This window comes from Hibiscus syriacus, unplaced genomic scaffold, assembly GCF_006381635.1.
Source record: "Hibiscus syriacus cultivar Baekdansim isolate YM2019G1 unplaced genomic scaffold, ASM638163v2 tig00110569_pilon, whole genome shotgun sequence".
Classification (NCBI taxonomy): Eukaryota; Viridiplantae; Streptophyta; class Magnoliopsida; order Malvales; family Malvaceae; genus Hibiscus; species Hibiscus syriacus.
Window position 1 is genome coordinate 1,508,557 of NW_024062784.1, and position 23,016 is coordinate 1,531,572.

A 23,016-nucleotide genomic window follows, 5' to 3' on the forward strand; every position below is an offset into this window, starting at 1 on the left:
TAGTTTGCAGATTGAAGAAATCTTTGTACGGTTAAAACAGTCTCCGAGACAGTGGTATAAACGGTTTGACTCCTATATGATCAAGATTGGCTACAACCGATGTGAGTATGATTGTTGTGTCTATGTTAAGAGCCTTGATGATGGTTCTTTTATTTTCTATTACTGTATGTTGATGATATGTTGATTGCTGCGAAGAACATGGATGATGTTATCGGTTTGAAAACTTTATTGAGTCAGGAATTTGATATGAAAGATTTAGGTGCTGCAAAGAAAATTCTTGGAATGGAAATTTGCAGGGACAGAGACTCAAGGAAACTGCGGCTATCTCAACGGGGTTATGTGAGAAAATGCTAGAAAGGTTTGCGATGAGCAGCGCGAAACCAGTTAGCACTCCATTGGCGAATCACTTTAAGCTCTCATCAGAACAGTGCCCTAAGACAGATAAGGAAGCTGAAAATATGGCAAAGGTTCCGTATTCTAATGCTGTTGGCTGCTTGATGTATGCGATGGTATGTACTCGTCCTGATTTAGCTCATGCTGTTAGTCAAGTTTGTAAGTACATGTCTAAACCTGGTAAGCAACATTGGGATGCAGTCAAGTGGATCTTTCAGTACTTAAAGGGTACTGTGGGACATGGAATTGTTTTTGGGAGTCAGCGGGATAATCCTTTGGTTGTAGGATATGTGGATTCAGATTATGCAGGTGACTTGGATAATAGAAGATCTACGACAGGGTATGTGTTTACTCTTGGTGGAGGGCCTATTTGCTGGAAGTCTACTGTTCAATCTGTCGTGGCACTATCTACAACTGAAGCTGAATACATGGCAGCGGCTGAAGCTGCAAAAGAAGCTTTATGGCTTACTGGTTTAGTGAAGGAGTTGGGTGTTCAACAAGGTGGAGTTCAGTTGCTTTGTGATAATCAAAGTGCTATTCACTTGGCTAAGAATCAGGTGTATCGTGCTAGAACTAAACATATTGATGTAAGGTTCCACAAGATCAGAGAGTTGGTTGTATCTGGAGAGGTTTTGTTTCAGAAGGTACATACTGATGAGAATGCCGCTGATATGTTCACCAAGCCAGTTACGACAGACAAGTTCAAGCATTGCTTGGACTTGTTGAATGTTTCGAGTTGTTAAAGAAGCAAGGTAACCCAACCCACATTGAAGTTTCCAAGGGGCAGGATATTCGCCAAGGTGGAGATTTGTTATGTATGGCTCATAAAAAGTCTCGTTGTGGGGTTACGAATTATGTGGGTTGGGGGTGCGGGGGCGCAGCCCCCGTGGTACGGTACAGGGTTAATTTTGTAATTATGTACCAGGGTTTTCTATTATAAATAGAGATGTAACCTAGACCTAAAATATCATTGAATAAAATTCTAGCGCCGCCTAGGCACCGAGGACGTAAGCACATTGCCGAACCTCGTAAAATTCTCGTGTTCTTTCGTTTTCTTTACCCGTTTTCGTCAACAAATTTAATTACTAATCTTCATGGATATCTCACTTGTGTTTGTCTGGTATTATGTTGGGATTATTCTGATGTTTCTCTTTCCAATATTATTCTACTCATGGATTCTTATGAATTTAATCATATTCTGATGTTAATTAGTAATTTTATACTTACTAATTATCCATTATTTTCTAATTTTTTATAATAAATAAAATTAGATTTATTCGACTAATTTAAATTAGATATTATAGAGATACAAATTATTTTAATTTAATTTATTTTATTATTCACGTGTTTAATTCATATTTAGTATTTTTAATTATTTTTAAGCATAAAATATAAAAAGAAAACATCATATAATAATATTAATCATCGGTTTAAGCAATATTTGTAGATATAAAATTTAGGGTTATGGCATACAACTTGAAGCAGCATTTTATCACCAATTACTGAATGAATCCGACAAGCCATGAAGAAAATATTTTTAAAATAATAAAATAAAGATAAAATTACAAAAAAAATATATTAATTTGGTATTATCCTTGGAATAGACGCCTCGGATGTTAATCCTTCTCACTCGATAACATATTTACCATAAGGTTTCGTCCTTGGCCAACTTGGTTGCTTGATTTACAGTCAGATTAAAGCTTGTGGTGCAAGTAATTCAAAATTGCGTAGTGTTGTTCGTTATAGAGATCCCAAGCTGATTCTATCAGAGAGAACTGAGAAGCGGACTGTAAATTCCTTAAGGATAAACTACGTGTTTAGTATTTAAATTATTAGTTTTAACTCGTTTTAATACATAAATTTTTAATTTTTTTCAAAATCATACTTGACGTTTAATTTTTATTTCATTTTAGTACCTTACTATTAAGAACTTAACATATTTAGTACTTAAACTATCAATTTTAGTTCGTTTTAGTAGCGGAAATTATTATATATTAAAGTATCTTGAATTTTATTTTATGCAAAAATGTTACAATAACAATATATATAGAATAAAAGTCTTTTTTTTGGGTACAAGAATAAAAGTCTTTTCATATACTTGTATATATTTATGATATATATATATATATATAATTTTAAAAGGTTGAAAAGCTTTTATTGACATAAAATTGTTGCATAAGGCTGAGAATTGAAAACTAAACGCTCAAAAAAAATATATATATATCTTTTGAAGAAAGCTTTTATTGGCACAAAATAATCTGCACCAATTGCATATTTTCACTTCCACAAAGCATAACTGATTTCCCAAATACCCAATTTTTGCAAGGCTTTATTATTTTATAAAGGGAGTTATATGTACGTAAAATACATGACATGAAACGTATGGTATATTCATTATACCGGACAATTTAGCTTCCGGCCGTGCCCTCCGGTGGGGTAACCGGGTATCTTGACTTGTCGGTGCGGTAATAGTAGATTATGTGGTTCATACAAACCCACCGGTATCGCCTAGCTTCCATGGCGTTAAGGGCTTGATAAGCGGTGCCCTCCCACCGGTTCCCATCGCTTGCGGCCGATCCCGGAACTGGACATCCATCGACGTCGAAGTCCTTGTAACAAGCTATGAATGGAGCTTTGGTCCAGTCGATTTTCTCTAAACCTCCCCTTGCTGCCCAATCATCAGCCTCCCACAAAGTTGAATAAACTCCCATCGGCTGAAGCTTCGGGCATGGGATATTTCTACTCTCGCTGTTCTTGTAAACCCTAATCGGCACTTCATCAACATAAAACCTATTAAATCATTCAGATCTTCAACAATAAAATTAGAACATTTAAAAGTTTGTGGGTTAATATAGAATGAGACTCATATTTTAGGGATGAATATGAAATGTTCAAAATTTTGGGGACTAATTTATAATTAGAGTCATAGTTTGAGGATGGAATTTGAATAGTCAAACATTTAGGGCTCAATTTAAAAGTAAGGTCATAGTTCATGGACAAATACCGCAATTAACTTTAAAAATAATTAAGTAAAATACAAACTATGAGGGGGGCGTTTAGTTGGCGTCATATTAGATTACCGGGAGAATGAAATGTCATTCCCCCTATTTGGTTGACAAACATTTTCAGTCCCCGATAATCTTTTATTCTCAATAGTGATATTTTGGGGGTATATTATCGGGAATGTGATTACCCTCTTCTCTTGGGTATTGTTAGATTACCGACGTTTTAGACTAAAATACATTTTTTTCCAAAAATATCTTCTTCTATCGTTGAATAAAAAAAAATCTACGAAAGTTAAATTACAAATTTATCCTTAAACTATTTTAGATTTACAAAAAAAATCCATAATTAAAATTTTATATGAAGTTCAAGGGTTAAAATAAAATTTTATCCTTTCATTAAACCTATTTATCTTTTCAATTTTGTAAAAAAAATTATATAAATTTTATGAATTTAAATTTTTTAAAGAAAATATATAAATTAATTATAGTAAAATTATAGTAGAATTCAACTTGTTAAAAAATAAATATATAATAAGGACAATTTGTTAAAATATACATTACAATAATCTTTTATTTATTTAACCAAACAATGTAATTTTACATTCTTGCTAAACAAACCAAACAAAAAATACAATATTTCTATTAATCTTATTTCTACCGATAATCATATTTTTACTAATAATCTTACATTCATTGAATTAAACGTATCATGAAATTAATCATTAAACTGTCATATCCATTATAAAAATACAACAATATAATGGAGTAATTATAAAGTAATCATTAAACATCTATATTACTCTGTCGTTCTTTTCTCCACGGATGGGCATCAAAAAAGAAGATACGGTGGAAGTGACAGCACGCACACCAGAAATCACAAAACAATTCAATCTTTTCTTAAACTTTTAATGGCAACAGATCGAATGAAAGCGAAAACCCAATTCCCCCCACAGCTGTGATTTCATGTCCTTTTGTATGAATTTGGTGGGAAGCTGTCTGATGCATTTCTTTGGTTTCCCAGTTGTCTTCTTCCCCTTCACTGCTTTTCTCAAAATCTTTGTTCGTCTTGTAGCTTGAGGTAAGGTCTCAAGAATCGATGTTAATGGTGATGAAAATAATAATAAAATAAGGTTCTTTCCCTTTCTTTCTTTTTCCTTTGGTTTCTGCCCAACTTATTTGCCCCTTCAATGTCCCATCATTTCATCAGAGAGCGACATTTCCTTCAGAGTTTGTGCTCCCAACTCATTCACTAATTCCACCCTCTTTGTTCTCTTATTTCTTTTTTACTATTTAGTTCATCTCCTTCCTTCCGTTGTTCTTTCCATCCACACAAAATGGTTTGCAGGAGGCAGTGCTTTATTTCCCTTCTTCTTCTCGTGATTTTAACCGCAACCCAAATGAGATACAAAGCCGAAGGTAAATCCAAGGTAAGCTTGATCAGTTTTTTTCTTCTCCTCAAAACGAAAACTATCATTCATTAATCATTTTGTGCTGAATCTGTGCTCTGAATTTGGATAATAGACAAGAAATGAAGAAGAGGCGATGGTGTTGAGGGGTCCGATAGGCTCGAGGCCGCCACGATGCGAGAGAAGATGCAGTTGGTGGTGACTACGAACCCACAGGTCCGAGACGGAAACGAGCGTTCATCTTCAACATCCATCTCTGATTTTGCTTATGCAAGAAAAGGTGGTGGTGACTACAACTCTAACTACAAGCCCTTGAGCTGGAAAGGCAAATGTGGCAGCTTCATCTTCAACCCCTGAACATATATGTATATGTGTGGGTGTATGCATTACAGTGTCTTTGGTTCTTGAACCATGTAAATCTGTGTAACCCTGTAAGAGAAATAGATATTTAACGGATTGTCAGAATGTTTTAGATGTAATTAGTGTGCAATCAGATCCTCCTTGGACCGTATGTATAATTGTATATACGTATAAGGTATCTAAAGAGTGGTCTTATCGACAAGACAAAACCTGGTCTGATTTGAAGCAAAAAAATATGAATATGGAGCCAATGAATTCTGGTTAACTGAAGCCTCAGTTGCAGAATATCCATGGGATGATAAGCAAGCAAAATTATGAAGGTTTTTGTATGTATAATTTAATTTAACGGAATAAAAATTCTCGAGAATTTATGTTTTTACGTAAGGGAAATAAAAGAATAAAAGCAAAATGAAATGAAATTGAGTTTTCTTTGAAGTGAATAAAACAAGAAAGTTGATGGGATATTTCATTAGCAGTGCATTTCTGCCCCCTTGTCCTTTTGATTAGACAGGACACAGGGACAACTTCCATACGTTTGCAGGTGCTAATTTATGTTTAAATCAAGGTTAAGCTACATCAAATGCCACTAAAATTTAGGTGGTATATAATTTATATCATTGAACTTTTAATTTTATTAATTATAATATTAAATTTTTATTTTTATTTTAATTATCTCATTGGATTGTTAGATCGTTAACAGACGGATCAAAAGAACACTATTTTGATGAGGTGTCTACAATGATAGTTGTCACCCATGTCGGAAATTGATAGTCATGTCATTATATTATTAACGATTTAACGGTTTACTCTTAAATCAAATGCAATATATTTAACGATTTCATTTGTACATTATTTTTATCATACAAAAATTATCGGTATCTAAAATCATATATTTAATTAATAGGGTTTTATTCAAATGATAAACAGTTTGATATCGTTTAAGTAAGGTTTTAAGTTCGAGTCATTGTGCATGAAAAAAATTTATGCCAAGAGACTCACCATCAATCAATTTAAATTCTTTTAATAATATCCAGTTTGAGAAACCTGCATCTGCAATTTTAAACATAGGGAAAGAATATGAAGCGTAGAAATGGGGTAAGTCACGTGGGAAGATGGGGCACCGTCTCCCCATGTTCTTCTACAGACCTACAACACTCCAAATTCCAAAGCTTAAAGGGAATGTTTTTGTTGCAAAGTTCAATAAAGACAATGAGAAGTTCACCAACTAATAATAATAAGGATAAACTACACATTTAATACCTAAACTATTAATTTTGATATGTTTTAATATCTAAACTTTCAATTTTTTCAAAACTATATCTGACGTTTAGTTTTTATTTCCTTTTAGAATCTCACCGTTAAAAACTTAACAGGTAATTATTTGCACGTGACATTTGTTTTATGAATAAATTGCATCACTCATCACTCAACTATCTTTGTACTCCTATTTTGGTCATTAAAGTTTACTTTTTTTTTTCCAGGTTAATTACTTAACTTTCAAATTACTCCTAATTAAATCACTTTGACTTTCAAATTTATTTTTTATCTTTAATTATGTGTTAATAAAATAATAAAAAATGTCATATCACAAAAAAATATTAAAAAAATAAATTAGAGTGATTAAAATAGGAGCAATTTGAAAGTTGAGTAATTAAATTGAATTTTTTTGAATTTTAGTACCAAAACATGAGTGAAAACAAAGTTGTGTGATGAATGATGTAATTTACTAAAAAAATACAGTGTCGTTAAGTTTACAACGGTAATGTACTAAAATGTAACAAAAATTAAACGTTAGGTATGACTTTGAAAAAAAATGATATTTTAGGTACTAAAACGGATCAAAACTGATAGTTTATGTACTAAATACGTAATTTACCCTAATAATAAATATAAGGGAAAAAGACATCAGAGGTCCATGTAATTTTGGGGGGGGGGAAATCAATATGGATCTCATATTATTTTTCTCTCTCAATGTGGCCTTCCAACTCAAAAAAAAAAACTCAATGTGACCCTTTGATCAACGTTTTTTGTCGTTGATCATTATAGTGATGGCATGACATTTCACGTTGTTGACATGACAATCCATCTGCCTTGTTTGAATTACCAATTTAGCCTATTTGCCATGTCATCTACCACGTTATCAACCACCGTGGACTGCCACATCAGTACCGTGGAACGTCACATCAGTACATTGGGTTTATTTTCTGAGTTAGAAGGCCACATCGAGAGAAAAAAATAATATGATGACCACATTGGTTTTTTCAAAAAAGTACATGACTATGATGCATTTTTGCCTAATAATAACAATAAATTCATAAAAAGCTAAGGCAGACGACCACACAAAATTCATGGATTATGAGCTTTCTTTGTTAGCACATTTTCCAGATTTGTTACTTTTCTCTAATTTTTTTCTATCTATCAAATTTATTATTTGATTGGTTTAGCATAGAATATAAGATCTATTGTTGTTGAAGGAACTTCAGAACTTGTAATATGCAAGCCATGCATGTCTGTTTTGTAACTAATTGACCATTAATGATATTCACTATGCCTGTACCTAACATAAGTCTGATACAACTGAAATCAGGACTCAGGATTGGTGTCGAATTCGTGATCTGAGAGGTCGACGGAACACTTATGTCATGATGAAAAAAGAGTTTCAAAGTCTATACATGTATGCTTTCGATTCAAGATTATGTACATTACCCGATTGCCGGGATCTGAACTGGCGGCGTCTAAAGAAGAATCATACTGAGTTATTGGAAGATGGCATGAATTGAAGTTTCCCCAATCCATGCTAATAACCTATGGAGCAGGGCACTGATATCAAATTTTGGTTCAAAATCAAAGCAACTGAGCAAGTCACTTACTATCTCGCCTTTCTCGGCAATGAGTCGCGCCATCGTGGAGCCGATTGCACGGCATCGATATAAAAAGCGTTGGTGCCCTTGCCTAAGGTGATTGCAGCCACACAGTCTTGATCGTAGTATCGACCAACGGCTAAATTTCCAATGATATCGTTGACCTGCTCAGTCCTTGAGTCTGAATCAACTCGAAAATCGGCTCTTACAAACAATGTTATTCGAGCAAGGAAAGAAAATGAATATGCTTACTAACACATGAACTCGAAAATTCAAATCATGTTTGTCGAGTGCTTGATTGAGTCCACTGACCATTTCATTTTCCCCCCGGTGTCCACAAAGTGATAGATTGACAAAAATTAGGCTAAGTACGAACATGTTAAGTTCAAAGTTGGGATTCACTCAACTGTGGCATCTGCAGAGAAATTCTTCAATGTAATGACCGAACCGGATATGGCTGTAGATTCATCCTCTGCAGATGACAATGTAAACCCGAGTTTCTTATCGTTTCCCGGTGACCCTAGTGTTCCGTCACGGTTCCCGGGATGTGTCGAGATGAATTTAGCAATCTCCGATGCCATGAAGTCGTATAACTCCTAAAGATCGTGATCATCGATACGAATATGTATCGAATAAGAATATTTTAGAATAAAATAAAATTGTCGGGATTAATGTCCATAAAAGTGTACCTATGAGGTGCCAACCATGACATTCGGAGGAATAGGAACATCCTCGACATGTAAGTCAGTAATGGGCTCGTTTTTGCCTGAAAGTTTCCCACATATCATCAAAAACGTTGTTTGACTTGTACTTGGTTTATTTCCCAACAACTGGTATCAGAGTTTTTGGTTGTGAATTCTGTTAATTTTTTGCGGGATTACTATTCGGGTTACTATTCACGTGAATAGTGAATTTCGTGAATAGTGAAATTCGGTCGGCGATACGAGTTTGTCGACGGAGGTGTTCTAATACACAGCGGTTCGCGGAAATTGTCAGAAATGATCCAAACGAAGCCAGATTCGAGTGGGAGCGATGGCTGCAGACGAAGGGAATGTGAAAATTGAAAAGTTCGATGGTGCGGAATTTGGATTTTGGAAGATGCAAATTGAAGATTTTCTATACCAGAAAAATCTATATCAACCCATCTCAGGAAAACAACCAGAGGGCATGAAGAATGAAGACTGGGCTCTTCTCGACAGACAAGCCCTCGGAGTTATCCGACTGACGTTATCCCGCAATGTTGCTTTCAACATAGCAAAGGAAAAGACCACGGCGGGTCTTATGACGGCTCTCTCCAGTATGTATGAGAAGCCATCGGCCTTAAACAAAGTTCATTTGATGAGGCGATTATTTAATTTGCGGATGACGGAAGGGGCATCGGTGGCACAACACCTAAATGAACTCAAGACAATCACAACCCAGTTGAGTTCAGTGGAAATTGAATTTGATGATGAAGTTCGAGCTTTAATTCTCTTATCATCTTTACCAGACAGTTGGAATGCTACTGTTACAGCAGTCAGTAGTTCGTCGGGAAACAACAAATTAAAATTCGACGATGTTCAGGATTTGGTACTGAGCGAAGAAATTCGACGGAGAGAATCGGGTGAAGCATCAACCTCCTCAGCCTTGCACACGGAGTCCAGAGGGAGAACTTCAGAAAGAAATTCAAATCGTGGCAGATCGAAATCCAGAAGGGGAAAATCAAGAACATGAAATAAAGATTTTACCTGTTATAATTGCGGCAAGAAGGGCCACTTCAAAAGAGATTGTCGAGCACCAAAGAAAAATACCGGCGCACAGGAATCTGCCAACATGACGGAGGAGACAGGTGATGCTATGATTTTAAGCGTCAACAGTCTGATTGAATCATGGATTTTGGATTCAGTGGCATCTTTCCACTCCACGCCATGCCAAGAAATCATGGAGAACTATGTCAGTGGTGATTTTGGGAAGGTTCATCTTGCTGATGATGAAACCTTGAAGATCGTCGGAAAATGAGACATCCGACTAAAGCTGCCAAACCAGACCACCTAGAAGCTGACAGGAGTGAGACATATTCCTGGTCTCAAAAGAAATTTGATTTCTGTAGGATAACTTGATGGAGAAGGATACAGTACAACCTTTTCAGGCTGTGAATGGAAGATTACCAAAGGAGCACTCGTCATTGCTCGTGGTAAGAAGACTGGACTCTCTATGTAACCTCAAATTTAGAGAATATCATTGCAGTAGCAGATGTTGATGGAAAATCAAACCTATGGCACCAAAGGCTTGGCCATATGAGCAAGAAAGGAATGAAGATACTTCTGTCAAAAGGGAAGCTGCCGGATCTAAAGAATGTAGATGTCGGACTATGCGAGGATTGCATCTTTGGCAAACAAAAGAAAGTCAGTTTTGCAAAGATTGGCAAGACACCCAAGGCAGAAATGTTAGAATTGGTTTATACTGATGTATGGGGACCATCCCCAGTTTCATCTCTTGCAGGCTCACTATATTATGTCACCTTCATCGATGATTCAACAAGGAAGGTGTGGGTTTATTTTCTGAAGAAGAAATCAGAAGTCTTCGATACCTTCAGAAAATGGAAGGCCATGGTGGAAAATGAGACTGGTTTAAAAGTCAAGCAGTTGAGGTCTGACAATGGAGGAGAGTACAGAGATAGTAGATTCAGAGATTTCTGCGCAAACAATGGGATCAAGATGGAGACAACAGTTCCCATAGCACCGCAGCAGAATGGCGTAGCAGAACGCATGAACAGAACTCTGAATGAACGTGCCAGAAGCATGAGGATACATGCCGGATTGCCCAAATTTCTATGGGCTGAAGCTATCAACACTGCAGCTTACCTGATCAACCGTGGGCCCTCAGTTCCTTTGGATGGCGGAATACCAGAGGAAGCTTGGAGCAAGAAAGAAATAAACCTTTCACACTTAAGAGTGTTTGGTTGTATTTCTTATGTACACATAAACTCTGCTGAAAGAAGTAAACTTGATGCCAAGTTCAACAAATGCGTATTTGTTGGTTACGGTGGTGATGAGTTTGGTTACCTGTTTTGGGACTATGAAAATCGGAAGATCATTAGAAGCAGAGATGTCATTTTCAATGAGAATGTGATGTACAAAGATAGGTCAACTATAGAATCAAGCAGCTCCAATACCAAAGCTGAAACAAATGAATTTGCTGAGTTTGAGGAGATTTCTGGAAATGATGTTCAGATCAGTCCTGAAGCAGTTCAAGAAGAACCAGGCACACCGGATCTAAGACGCTCCTCCAGAATTCCTAAACCAACCCAACGGTATTCTCCTTCTTTGCACTACTTGTTGATGACTGACAATGGTGAACCAGAGTGCTATAATGAAGCAATACAAGTGGAGGATTCAGTCAAGTGGAAGTCTTCTATGAAAGATGAGATGGACTCGCTTTTGTCAAATCAGACGTGTGAATTAGCTGAATTACCACCAGGTAAGAAAGCGCTTCACAGCAAGTGGATTTACAGGATCAAAGAAGAGCACGATGGGAGCAAACGCTACAAAGCGAGATTGGTTGTCAAAGGTTTTCAGCAAAAAGAATGTATTGACTACAATGAAATTTTCTCTCCAGTCGTGAAACTGTCTACAATCAGACTGGTGTTGAAAATTGTAGCTGCAGAGAATTTACATCTTGAGCAGTTAGATGTAAACACAGCTTTCCTTCATGGTGATTTGGAGGAAGAAATCTATATGAGGCAGCCAGAAGGCTTCATAGAGGCAGACAAGAAAAACCTGGTATGCAGGTTGAAGAAGAGCTTGTATGGTTTAAAACAAGCTCCTATACAGTGGTACAAGAAGTTCGATAGTTTCATGAGTAGTAGTGGTTTTACCAGATGCCAAGCATATCATTGTTGCTACATCAAGAGGTTCGACAATAGCTTCATTATTTTATTGTTGTACGTTGATGACATGCTCGTTGCAGGCTCAGACATGCAAGAGATTATAAACTTGAAGCAAAAATTGTCAAAGCAGTTTGCTATGAAGGATCTGGGCGTTGCAAAGCAGATTCTTGGGATGAGGATCAAGAGAGACACAAAGTCGGGGACTTTGATATTATCACAGGCTGAGTACATCAACAAAGTACTCTCCAGGTTTAACATGCAAGATGCTAAACCAGTAAGTACACCTTTAGGTGTTCATTTCAGACTCTCCAAAGAACAGTCACCAAAGACGGAGGAAGAACGTGCACACATGGTGAAGGTGCCGTATGCCTCAGCAATTGGAAGTCTGATGTATGCCATGGTTTGTACCAGACCAGATATTGCTCAAGCAGTGGGAGTTTTTAGCAGACACATGAATAATCCGGGCAAAGTACACTGGGAAGCAGTCAAATGGATCCTCAGATATCTGTGGGGTACCAAAAACAAAACACTTTGTTTCAAAGGTGGAGATACGATACTGACAGGCTATGTAGATGATGACTTAGCCGAAAATGTTGACATCAGAAGGAGCACTACAGGATATGTCTATACTCTAGGAGGAACCGCAGTGAGTTGGGTTTCTCAACTACAGAAGATAGTTTCTCTCTCCACAACTGAAGCAGAATATGTCACTGTTACGGAAGCTAGCAAGGAGATGGTTTGGCTCCAAAGTTTCTTGGAAGAGTTAGGCAAGAAACAAGATAACAATGTCTTGTATTGCGACAGTCAAAGTGCTATACATCTAGCAAAGAATCCGTCTTTTCATTCCAGGACAAAGCATATACAATTGCGATATCATTTTATCCGGTCTCTTCTGGAAGATGGGATTTTGAAACTTGAAAAGATCAGTGGAGCTCAAAATCCGGCAGACATGTTGACAAATACGATGACTACAGACAAACTGAAGTTGTGTTTAACTTCAGTTGGCATGCTAGAGTAACAAGACTAGAAAAGTTGTTGCATTGATCGAGGTGTGAAGACAGATTAAAATCAGTCTTCAAGTGGGAGATTGTTGAAAGTATTAAAATGGTTTTCAAGTTTGGTAACCAACTTTGAAAAAATGGTTTTTAAAGTTTGGTAAATGTTTCTTTGAAAATGGTTTTCAAAGTTTGGTAAATGTTTCTTTGAAAAATAGTTTTTCAAAGTTTGGTAGATGTTTGTTGAAAAATGATAATGGGATAATCATAATTAATCCCTAGGTTTTAGGGTATTTACAAGATTAAGTCCTTAAGTTTCAACTATAAATACCCTAGCTCATTTAGCTTCAAAACCATCCCAAAAATCATTTCTTTCTCCCAATACTAGAGAGTTTTCTTGTGAGTAGTGAGTGTTTTGTAAACACCTGTAAATTTTCTCTCTTAGTAAAAGATCTGCAGCAGTCCGGAGACGTAAGCACAACTGGCTGAACTCCGTTATCTATTTCGGGTATTATTTTTCCGCTTTTATTTTGCATTCTCACTAATCTGGTTATAGGGAAATTACTTGTACTTGGTTTATTTCCCAACAATTCGTTTCATGTTCAAACCATAATACATCTTCTTCTCCTCAATCTTGCCACCATTCTAACAGCTTTAATATCTATGTTATTCGGACTCGAACATAACTATATACGAGTTCTACGTACTGCATGAGTTCTCGAAATCGAAAGATCTGTCCATGCACATACATGTCTATTTAAGAAAAAACGAAGAGTCGAAGCAAATTTATCCGGTGGGAAGAGGAGAGGCGTAGGAAACAACCAAGGCTAGTTTTCGCTTTGTCCAACGAAGAAAGCGACGACGCTATGTCTGAAACCATAGCGTCGGCTACTTGCCATAACTTGGGGACCGGACTGGCACATTCCCTCGCAAATTTACGCATGATCCGTTGACATTTGCCCCACTGTTGATCCTGTTTCGCCTTCCTATATTGTTTCACAAGAGCTACCACCGCCATGACAGTGGCGGCCGTCGTCGTCACCGCTACAAGCGCTACTTGTTGCTTCATCTTCCGGTTTGATTGGATAAACGGAGCATTTACGCTATTCTTTTTTTAGTTTTTAATGTTTCGTTAATTTTTTTTTGCTTAATCTGAAATTTGTTAAGGTAGATAACAGAAGAACCTTGAAATCTATAGAGGAGCGAGTATTATGAATCTTAAAGTCTTGGATTTTAAGCCCAAAAATTTGCAATTAAAAGCAATTAGTGCGCAAAATTTACCCAATAGGCCAGTATAGTAAAAAATTAGCTTATTAGTTTATCTTTAAAGTTATTTTGGGATCTACAACAAATATTATATTACAAGGGAAATTCATCACGTCAGTGTGATAAATTTTAATAAAATATAATTATTTTTATTAGATTTTATCTCTGCATTGTAACATTTACCGTATATCTTTAAATAATGAGAAAATAACCTCAGTGACCAAAAATCCCATATAATATACGATTTTAACCAACTTTTTCCGGATTTGCCAAAATGACCAAAAAAATCGCAATGCGATCGCTAATTCGCAACGCGATCTCCATTATCGCAAATTCGCGTTGCATTTTCGCAATGCGATAGTTGAAAATCGCGTTGCGATGGTCTACAGTGTCGTTGCGATTTTCCCAATTCGCAATGCGAATAAGTAAATCGCAACGCGAATTGGGAAAATCGCAATGCGAATAAGTAAATCGCAACGCGAATTGGGAAAATCGCAATGCGATACTGACTATCGCAATGCGATAATACAAAATCGCAACGAGATACTTACTTTCGCAACGCGATACTGACTTTCGCAACGTGATAATACATAATCGCAATGCGATTTTCAAAGCGCCATTAGTATCCTGGCCAAGTATTTTATTTTTAAATTCCAAACATGAATATTAATATATTGGAACACTGAACTGTCCACAGTATATCCCGTAATCGCAACTCATAACCTAAAACCTAAAATCACAACTCAGTCCCATCTCCATCTCTCACTCTTTCACCCATCTCCGACGAAATCCGTCCCCATCTCCGGCGAAATCCGTCTATCTCCATCTCTCAGAGCCACCCTCACAATCAGAAATGGAAAATCAACCAAATCAACCAACGAGGGTTAGTTTTTTTAATTATTTTCTTTTTGAAATTTTTGCATTATTATTAGGTTTTTCATATTGAAATTGATGATACGTTTACTGGTAATTTCAATAATAGATTAACCATTTCACTTAGATTGCTTATTAAATCAACCAAGAATCGCAACGCGAAATGCAAATCGCAACGCGATTTTAGTTTCGCGTTGCGATTCTCTCGTTGCGATAGTCATTTTCGTGTTGCGATTTTCATTTTCAGAAACTATTCTTCTTCTGCAAATTGAAACTTGAATGAATTGCATTTCTTCAACCAAAAAACAAAGACAAATACGAAATTCACAGTGTTGCATATTTAAGTTTGAAGAATAAACTACTACTATTTATGTTTATTATTGTTTTTGGTATATCTTCACAGTGTAGTTTTTGGTATATCTAATTTAGTATGTTTATTGTTTTTGTAGAACTTTTATTCGGCTCAATTGACCTTGAGAAATAAAGTCAGCCTGGCCAAAACAATTGCGTCGAAGCTTTCACCTGCACAAAGAAAAATGTTTGAGGATACATGCTTCGGGCCATGGCTGAAAGTACAACATCCCGGTGGAGATGCGATGTTGACACACCTGTTTCTTCAAACCATGACTAGCGATCTACCAGAGACTATACAACGTCGTGATGAAGAGATATGGTTTGATTTTCCATCGGCGTATACGTGTTTTGGGCGGGAGGAGTTTTGCTTAATCACCGGTCTACGCTTCAGACACGATGATGTAGGTCTGTACACTAGACACATTACCCGCCCATCATGGCTATCCCGGGTTTTTCCTGAGCTGGAGAGGCCGAGTCTACACGTAGAAGACCTGACAAGATTTTTGAATAATAAAGATGGTTTTACTCGGATGGATGACGTCGACGTTGTCCGAGTATGCCTTCTAATTCTTTTGCATGCTGGCTTTTTAGGCAGAGAGGCCAGACAACCTATTCCAAATGATCTAATCAAATTGGTAGAAGACCTAAATGCGTGGAACCTGTTTCCGTGGGGCTCGTATTTATGGAAAGCTACATGGAATAAGTTATCGTCTGCCTTGGATGATAGAAAAAGTTTGCATGGCGATTGTTCCAAATACACTTTGACAGGCTTTATTTGGGCCTTTAAGGTAAGAATTTTTATATGATGTTTACAAAATTATAAGTAATTATTTAACAATTACTAATGTTTGTTATTATATTGTTTGTAGATTTGGATATTTGAGGCCTTTCCCGCCATGAAGACATATGCAATAAAAACTTCAAATGATATTCCCAGGGCTATTTCCTGGAAGAGGAAACGGACCTTGCAATGGGAAGATTTACTACGGTATACGACAATAAATAATGTAAGTTAACATAAATACTACCATATGTTTATAAACAAGTTATTACTAGTACACGTTTAACTTTGTTTGAGCTTTTATATTGTTAGGAGGCCAACACTCCTCTACAGAGGCTGACACCCACGGAAGCTGAGCTTGCCACTGATTGGTGGCAAGCTAGTAAGCATTTTTTTGATGGAACGGTTGATGAGCAGCCTCCACTTCGGGAGCCATCACCTCGCCCAGAGCTATCACCTCACCCAGAGCCATCATCTGATCGACCCGGCTATACACCTCCACAACGACAACCATCACCTATTCTGTCACATCATCGAGCCTCTTCTCCACCATCACCGCAAGATAGGCGACCTGCAAAGATGCCACGACGTTTATCTCCCTGTTCTCCACCTCCACCTCAACGGGATGAGTTAGGGGAGTTACGTGATGAGGTCAATGCCTTGCGTGAGGAGGTCAGTACTTTACGCAAAGACGATGGTGCATGGCGTGTTGAGGTGTCTACATTACGCGGTGAGGTAGCCGCTCTACGTGAGATGGTAGCATCGTTGCAGAATGAGGTTCATACTCTACGCAACGAGGTAAGTTTAAGATTTTTCATACTCGTAATTCATTCGGTTGCTGCCAATACTGCTAAACTGTTTTTGTTAGTATTTGTTTTTGGTTTTGTTTTTGTCTTTTGGTTGAAGTAATGCAATCCATTCAAGTTTCAATTTGCAGAAGAAGAATAGTTTACTTTCGCAACACGAAAATGAAAATGACTATCGCAACGCGGAAATGGCTATCGCAATGCGAAATGAAAATCGCAACGACAAAATCGCAATGTGAAATGAAATCGCAACGACAAAATCGCAATGCGAAATGAAATCGCAACGACAAAATCGCAACGCGAAATGAAAATCGCAATGCGATTTGTGTTTCGCGTTGCAATTTTGTCGTTGCGATTTCATTTCGCGTTGCGATTTTGTCGTTGCGATTTCATTTCGCATTGCGATAGCCATTTCCGCGTTGCGATAGTCATTTCGCGTTGCGATTTTAAGTTTCGTGTTGCGAAAGTAAACTATTCTTCTTCTTGATTGTTTATATATGTTGTCCTTTTAAATGTTTATATAAGTGCTTACTTCTGGAATGTTATCTGAACATTTTGTGAACTATGATAGAATAATGATTTGGGTGAATACAATGCTAGTTTGAAACATATTTGTCTTTGTTTAATATCATGTCTGTTTATTTACTGATTTATGTATTAATTTTTTTTAGCGGCCCGATAAGGTGGATGCTTTACGTCGGGTTTTCCTTGCACGAAGGAGTTCACGCATCAGACGGCGTGGACGTGCTATTACGTCTCCGTTCACCCCAATGGTGCGAAGACTCCGCAAGAAGAAGCTCGACTCACCGGTCATCCCTCAAGAGTCCCCTCCAATCGTTCAAGAGGCCCCTATTCTCCCTCAAGATTCCCCCCCACCGTTCAAGAGGCCACTGTCATCGTTGAAGAGGTCCCTCCAACCATTCCAGAGCCCGATTCACATGGGGTAATATATCGAAGTATTGAGAAACCCCACCGGTTCCGGACATGATGGATGAGAGTTGGCTCTCGTATGAGTTACCGGCTAGTACCCTTCCGGTATCTGAAGTGGAGAGGAGACAACTACCGGAAACAATTGTGGATAATACCCTTTAGGCTAAGACCATAGTTGATTTTTATCTACATGAGCAGAGCCAAGGGTGTTACACAGACATCAGCAAACTCAACGATGAAATGTTTTTGTTGCTTGATCGGTCTTGGTGGGGTGTGCTATTAGGGGTTGAAGACAGTGGCTTTTTGGATGGGGAGGTAAGTCTTATATTTGTCTTATATATGATTTTGATTAATTTGTTTAAAAATTAATGTAATTCACTAATATATGTATTTTTTTGTAAAACAGCATATCGATGCGTGTGTGTCACGTCTACTAATAATAAGGAAGCTTAGGAAAAATAAAAAAATTCGCTATATACAATAATACCGACGGCTTTTCACGCAGTTCACTTGAAGAATCAACGAGATGAATCATTTTTTTTGGGCAATGGACAAGCTAAACTTTATCCTGCATGGTGGGAGGTCGATAAGGTTAGTGTTTATTTTTTAAATTTTTTAAATTTTTTAAAGGTGTTCATAAATAAGTGTGCAAATAAATGAATTATTACTTATGATCGCAGGTGTTTATCCCTGTTTTGGAACGTTGTCACTGGCTTCTCGTCCAACTTCAGCTCCCATCCCTGAAGATAATAGTGTATGACAGCATGATCAATTACATATCACTGTCTGATTTGAGAGATATTTTCAAGGGATGGAGCTCTCATTTGGCTAAATTCTTGGATGGGATTAAGTATTGGAGTCATTCTGGACACAAGAAGCCAAAGAAGTTCAATGTCACAGTTGTCAGAGACGAGACCGCACCACAGCAATCGCCGGGAGCCAGAGGGGATTGTGGTCCTCTCGTATGCCTTTGCTTGGCGCGTTTGACGACGGGAAGCACAGAGTTTTTACCTCGCACCGATAGAGATAGAGCTGCAGTAGGCTTGTGGTTTCGGCATTATATGGCTAGAGCAATATATTCGAGACGCTGCCTACCTGCATCCGCGTTATGAAAGTGTCCATTGTTAATTGGTAAGTCAAATGCAAGTTTTGTTAACATATATACTCCTTTTGGTTTGAAAATGTTTGGTTAAGTACCTAGAATTCAATAATTTGCTGTTTGTAGGTTTTAGATGTGTAGGAAGTCTTGTTTGAGCAAATGTTTGGTTTCTGCAGGTTAATCCTTAAGTGAGCTGCGTGAAATGGATGTACGGGGTCACAAAGTTGTTGATTCATTGATTCAATAATTGATGAAGAAATAAGAATTATTATTATTTTTTGATTGTTTAATTGATTTGTAAAAGATGATTTGTAAATATTGATTTGTTTAATTGATGTGTACATAATTTGTGTTGAAATGTAATAGTTGATTTGTTGATTTTCAATCTGCTTTATGTTGAAGGCAAAACAGACTATCACAACGCGAAATGGCTATCGCAACGAGAAAATCGCAATGCGAAATGAAAATCGCAACGAGAAAATCGCAATGCGATTTTCATTTCGCATTGCGATAGCCATTTTCGCGTTGCGATAGTCAAATGAATGTCTAATAAGTGATGACAACTGAACAGATCATAGCAATGTTCAAACTCAAGTTACTAATACATGCCTAACTGAAAATGTTAAAAGTGCACACATAAAATACACATAATGCAAGTTTTGTTAACATATATACTCCTTTTGGTTTGAAAATGTTTGGTTAAGTACCTAGAATTCAATAATAATTGTTAAAAGTTTATGCTTGTTAATCCTCGTTGCCTTTTTCATTTCGCATTGCTATTCTATCGTTGCGATTTGCATTTCGCATTGCGATGGTCAAATGATTGCCTTTCGCAACGAGATAATACAGAATCGCAATGCGAGTTTCAAAGTTCGCAACAGGTTTTAGTTTCGCAAGCCAAATTTTTTGTGTATATATATACGCAGCAGCAACAACTCATAACCTAAATCCCTAAATCGCAACTCATTCCATCTCCATCTATCACTCTCTCTGGCGACATCCGTTCCAATATCCAACGACATCCTTCCCCATCCGGCAACAGGTCTTAGTTTCGCATCTCGTTTGTTTAGTTACAACCATGAAATCATCTAATATTGATCATGTTTGGATAGATTTGTGTTTTGGAGGGTCATGGTAGAATGTTCATGGTGTTTTACAATATATGCCTTTACCCATGAATCTTCAACTAAAACTATCATTAAAGAAGTTAACTTATGAAACCCTAATGTTACGTGTTTCAAAGAAATTGAATTTAGAGCCCCTAAGTGGATTTAGGCTATCTTATCAGAGAAATGGTAAAGTTTATTTGTTAACCGACAATGAAGATGTTGAACGATTCATTGCTTACATTAATGTTTCAAGTGATGATGTTACATTGTATGTTGTTGAACCTAGAAGTAGTATTGTTGGGTCAGTAGCGGGTAGTAATCAACTAAGTGGGTCTCAAAACCCACAGCCTTTCTCTAATCCAAATCCAAATCAACTTTCAGCACCAAATTCTGGTTTTCGTATTGACCAATTAGACGATGATGAGCCAAGAGAAAAAATTGTGAGTACTAGTCAGTATTCGAAATTTGATCTTGGTCAATACCCGGACTTTGATATTGGTCAATACACGGATTTTGATGATGTTTCAGAAGAAGAAACAGACCCTGCGTGTAATGATTTTGATATTGGTCAATACCCGAATTTTGATGATGAAACACCCGTTGCCGAGGAAGATGTTGTTGATGATAATGAGGAGGAAGTTACGACTGTGAATGAACATGTTGAACATCCATTCTGTAATTCATATAATACTGAAGAAGAAAAAGAAGAAGAAAAAGTCCCCGAAGAAAAGAAAATGCCACGGGAGTATAACTGAAATATGCCAGAATTACTTCAGTTACCGGAAGAAGAGTTGGCAAAGAAAGCAGTTGATTGTTACACAAAAGTTATTCGTATCAAGAAAGATGATTGTTTTGATACAAAGGAAGACTTGAAGATAGCTTTGTATACGAAATGTGTGGAAGATGGCTATCAACTAAAAGTTAACAAATCAAGCAAAGATCGTTTCGAAACAAGGTGTACGATTGACAAAAACTGTACGTGGCGTATGATTGCAAAGAGGATAAAAGATTGCGCAATGTTTCAAGTTAGGACTTTTATTGATAAACATACATGTTCAAGAACCCAAGTTTTTCCTCACCATAGACAGGCAAACAAAAAGGTGTTGGGTGGTTTTCTGGCTGAGTTAATGTTTTTGAATGGCAGGGTATATCGGGGACATGAAATTATGACTGACATGAATGCTCAGTTCAAGATTAGTATATCATATTCTCAAGCTTGGAGAGCCAAATGTTATGCCTTGGAATTGTTGAGGGGGTCGCCAGAAGCATCGTTTGCCCAACTGCCGGCTTATTGTCACAATTTAAAGCTGAAAAATCCTGGGTCGGTAACTCATATCAAAACATATAGAGATGGACGCTTTGAGTTGCTGTTTATCGCCATTGGTGCTGCGGTTAGTAAATCAATATAATTCTGTTGACTCATTTCTGTTAGTTACATGCATTTCACATTTAAATGATTATATTTCTTGTGTATATTATTTTGTAGATTCGTTCGTTTATTACTTGCATGCGCCCAGTTATTATAGTTGACGGAGCACATTTGAAAGGTCGATACATTGGAGTAAACTTATTAGCAGTAGCCATGGATGCTAACAATGGGATATTGTCAATAGCTTACGGGGTTGGCAAATCTGAAACCTCTGATTCATGGACATGGTTTATGGGCATCTTAGGGATTGCATAGGTCTTATTAGCAATCTAACAATCATATCCGATAGGGCAAACTCAATTGACAACGCTGTTAGAAGGTGTTTCCCAGATGCTTTTCATGAACTTTGTGGTGTTCATTTGTATAGAAATCTAAAATCAAGGTCTGCTGGTATAAAAAAGCACAAATGAACATACTGGAAGGCTGTAAAGGCTTATCGGGAAGTGGATTTCAATAAGCATATAAACTGCTTAAGACGTGTTTTGCCTCAGTGTGCTCAAACACTAGAAGATGTCGGGTTTGAAAGATGGTCAAGAGTACATCAACTTGGAGCAAGATATGGTTTCATGACGTCTAATAGTGCAGAATCAATTAACGCTCTAAGTCGTCATTCCCGGAAATTACCCATTACTATGTTAATGGAGTTTTTTCGAGCCTCTATTCAATAGTGGTACTACAAGAAAAGAAACCATGCAGGTATTATTTCTTTGAATTCGTAACTTATCATATATTTTACTAAGTATTATTTATTTAAATTTACAGGAACATTGGAACATCGTGTTACACCATGGACTGAAAAAAAGATAACGAAACGTGTTGTGAAGTCAACGTCATGGAGAGTTGAACCATGTTCAAACACTTTGTTTGAAGTACTGGATAATAACTTAAATGGGCTTGTCGATCTAAATGCAAGGACGTGTAGTTGTATGAAATGGCAAACATCTGGTTATCCATGTGGCCATGTTATAAAAGTTGCTCTTCATCTAAACCAAGATGATTCAAGCACATACGCTATGGATTGCTACACTACATAAGTATATCGACAGACTTATGCCGAGATTGTCTACCCTATTTCACATCCTTCTGAGTGGGACATACCAGATGACTTACAAACAGTTTTGCCACCAGCCATGGACAGAAGGCTACCTGGCCGACCAAAAAGTCACGATCGTATACCGTCTAAGGGTGAAGAGAAGAAGAGATCGACATGTAGTCGGTGCAAGGAAAGTGGTCATACAAGGTTGACATGTGGATCACCAGTGCCATCACAATCATCTTTTCCTCTACCAAAATATGGATCATCATCAAAATCCAAAGCTCATATGGTGTCAAGAAAAAGGCAATCAAAATCGCAATCATCTTTAAAATCCCAATCACAACTGGCTTCACCTTTTGGGACTGTTAACTTAGGTGATTTTTAAATGCAAACGTTGTATTATGTAGATTTTATGTGTGAACTTTTAACATTTTCAGTTATGCAT

General features: G+C 37.1%; 1 protein-coding gene and 2 pseudogenes across 1 annotated transcript; 1 reads left to right on the forward strand and 2 right to left on the reverse strand.

The window, feature by feature from the left end:
- Window positions 1-2,801: 2,801 nt before the first annotated feature.
- Window positions 2,802-3,463, reverse strand: LOC120132666 (probable xyloglucan endotransglucosylase/hydrolase protein 6). Its single transcript, XM_039149380.1, has 2 exons — window positions 3,432-3,463; window positions 2,802-3,183 (listed from the first exon to the last, which is right to left on the reverse strand). The coding sequence occupies exons 1-2, from the start codon at window positions 3,461-3,463 to the stop codon at window positions 2,802-2,804; spliced, it is 414 nt and encodes a 137-aa protein (XP_039005311.1).
- A 1,269-nt stretch (window positions 3,464-4,732) lies between these two features.
- On the forward strand, window positions 4,733-5,161 carry LOC120132667 (annotated as a pseudogene).
- A 2,103-nt stretch (window positions 5,162-7,264) lies between these two features.
- On the reverse strand, window positions 7,265-13,957 carry LOC120132668 (annotated as a pseudogene).
- Window positions 13,958-23,016: the final 9,059 nt, after the last annotated feature.

Excerpts from the sequence above, each read along its gene's own strand:
- LOC120132666 (XM_039149380.1), bottom strand. The coding sequence starts at position 3,463 with ATGACGCCAACTAAACGCCCCCCTCATAGTTT. Across the intron at positions 3,184-3,431 it reads AAACGCCCCCCTCATAGTTT|GTTTTATGTTGATGAAGTGC; the intron begins GTATTTTACTTA and ends ATGATTTAATAG.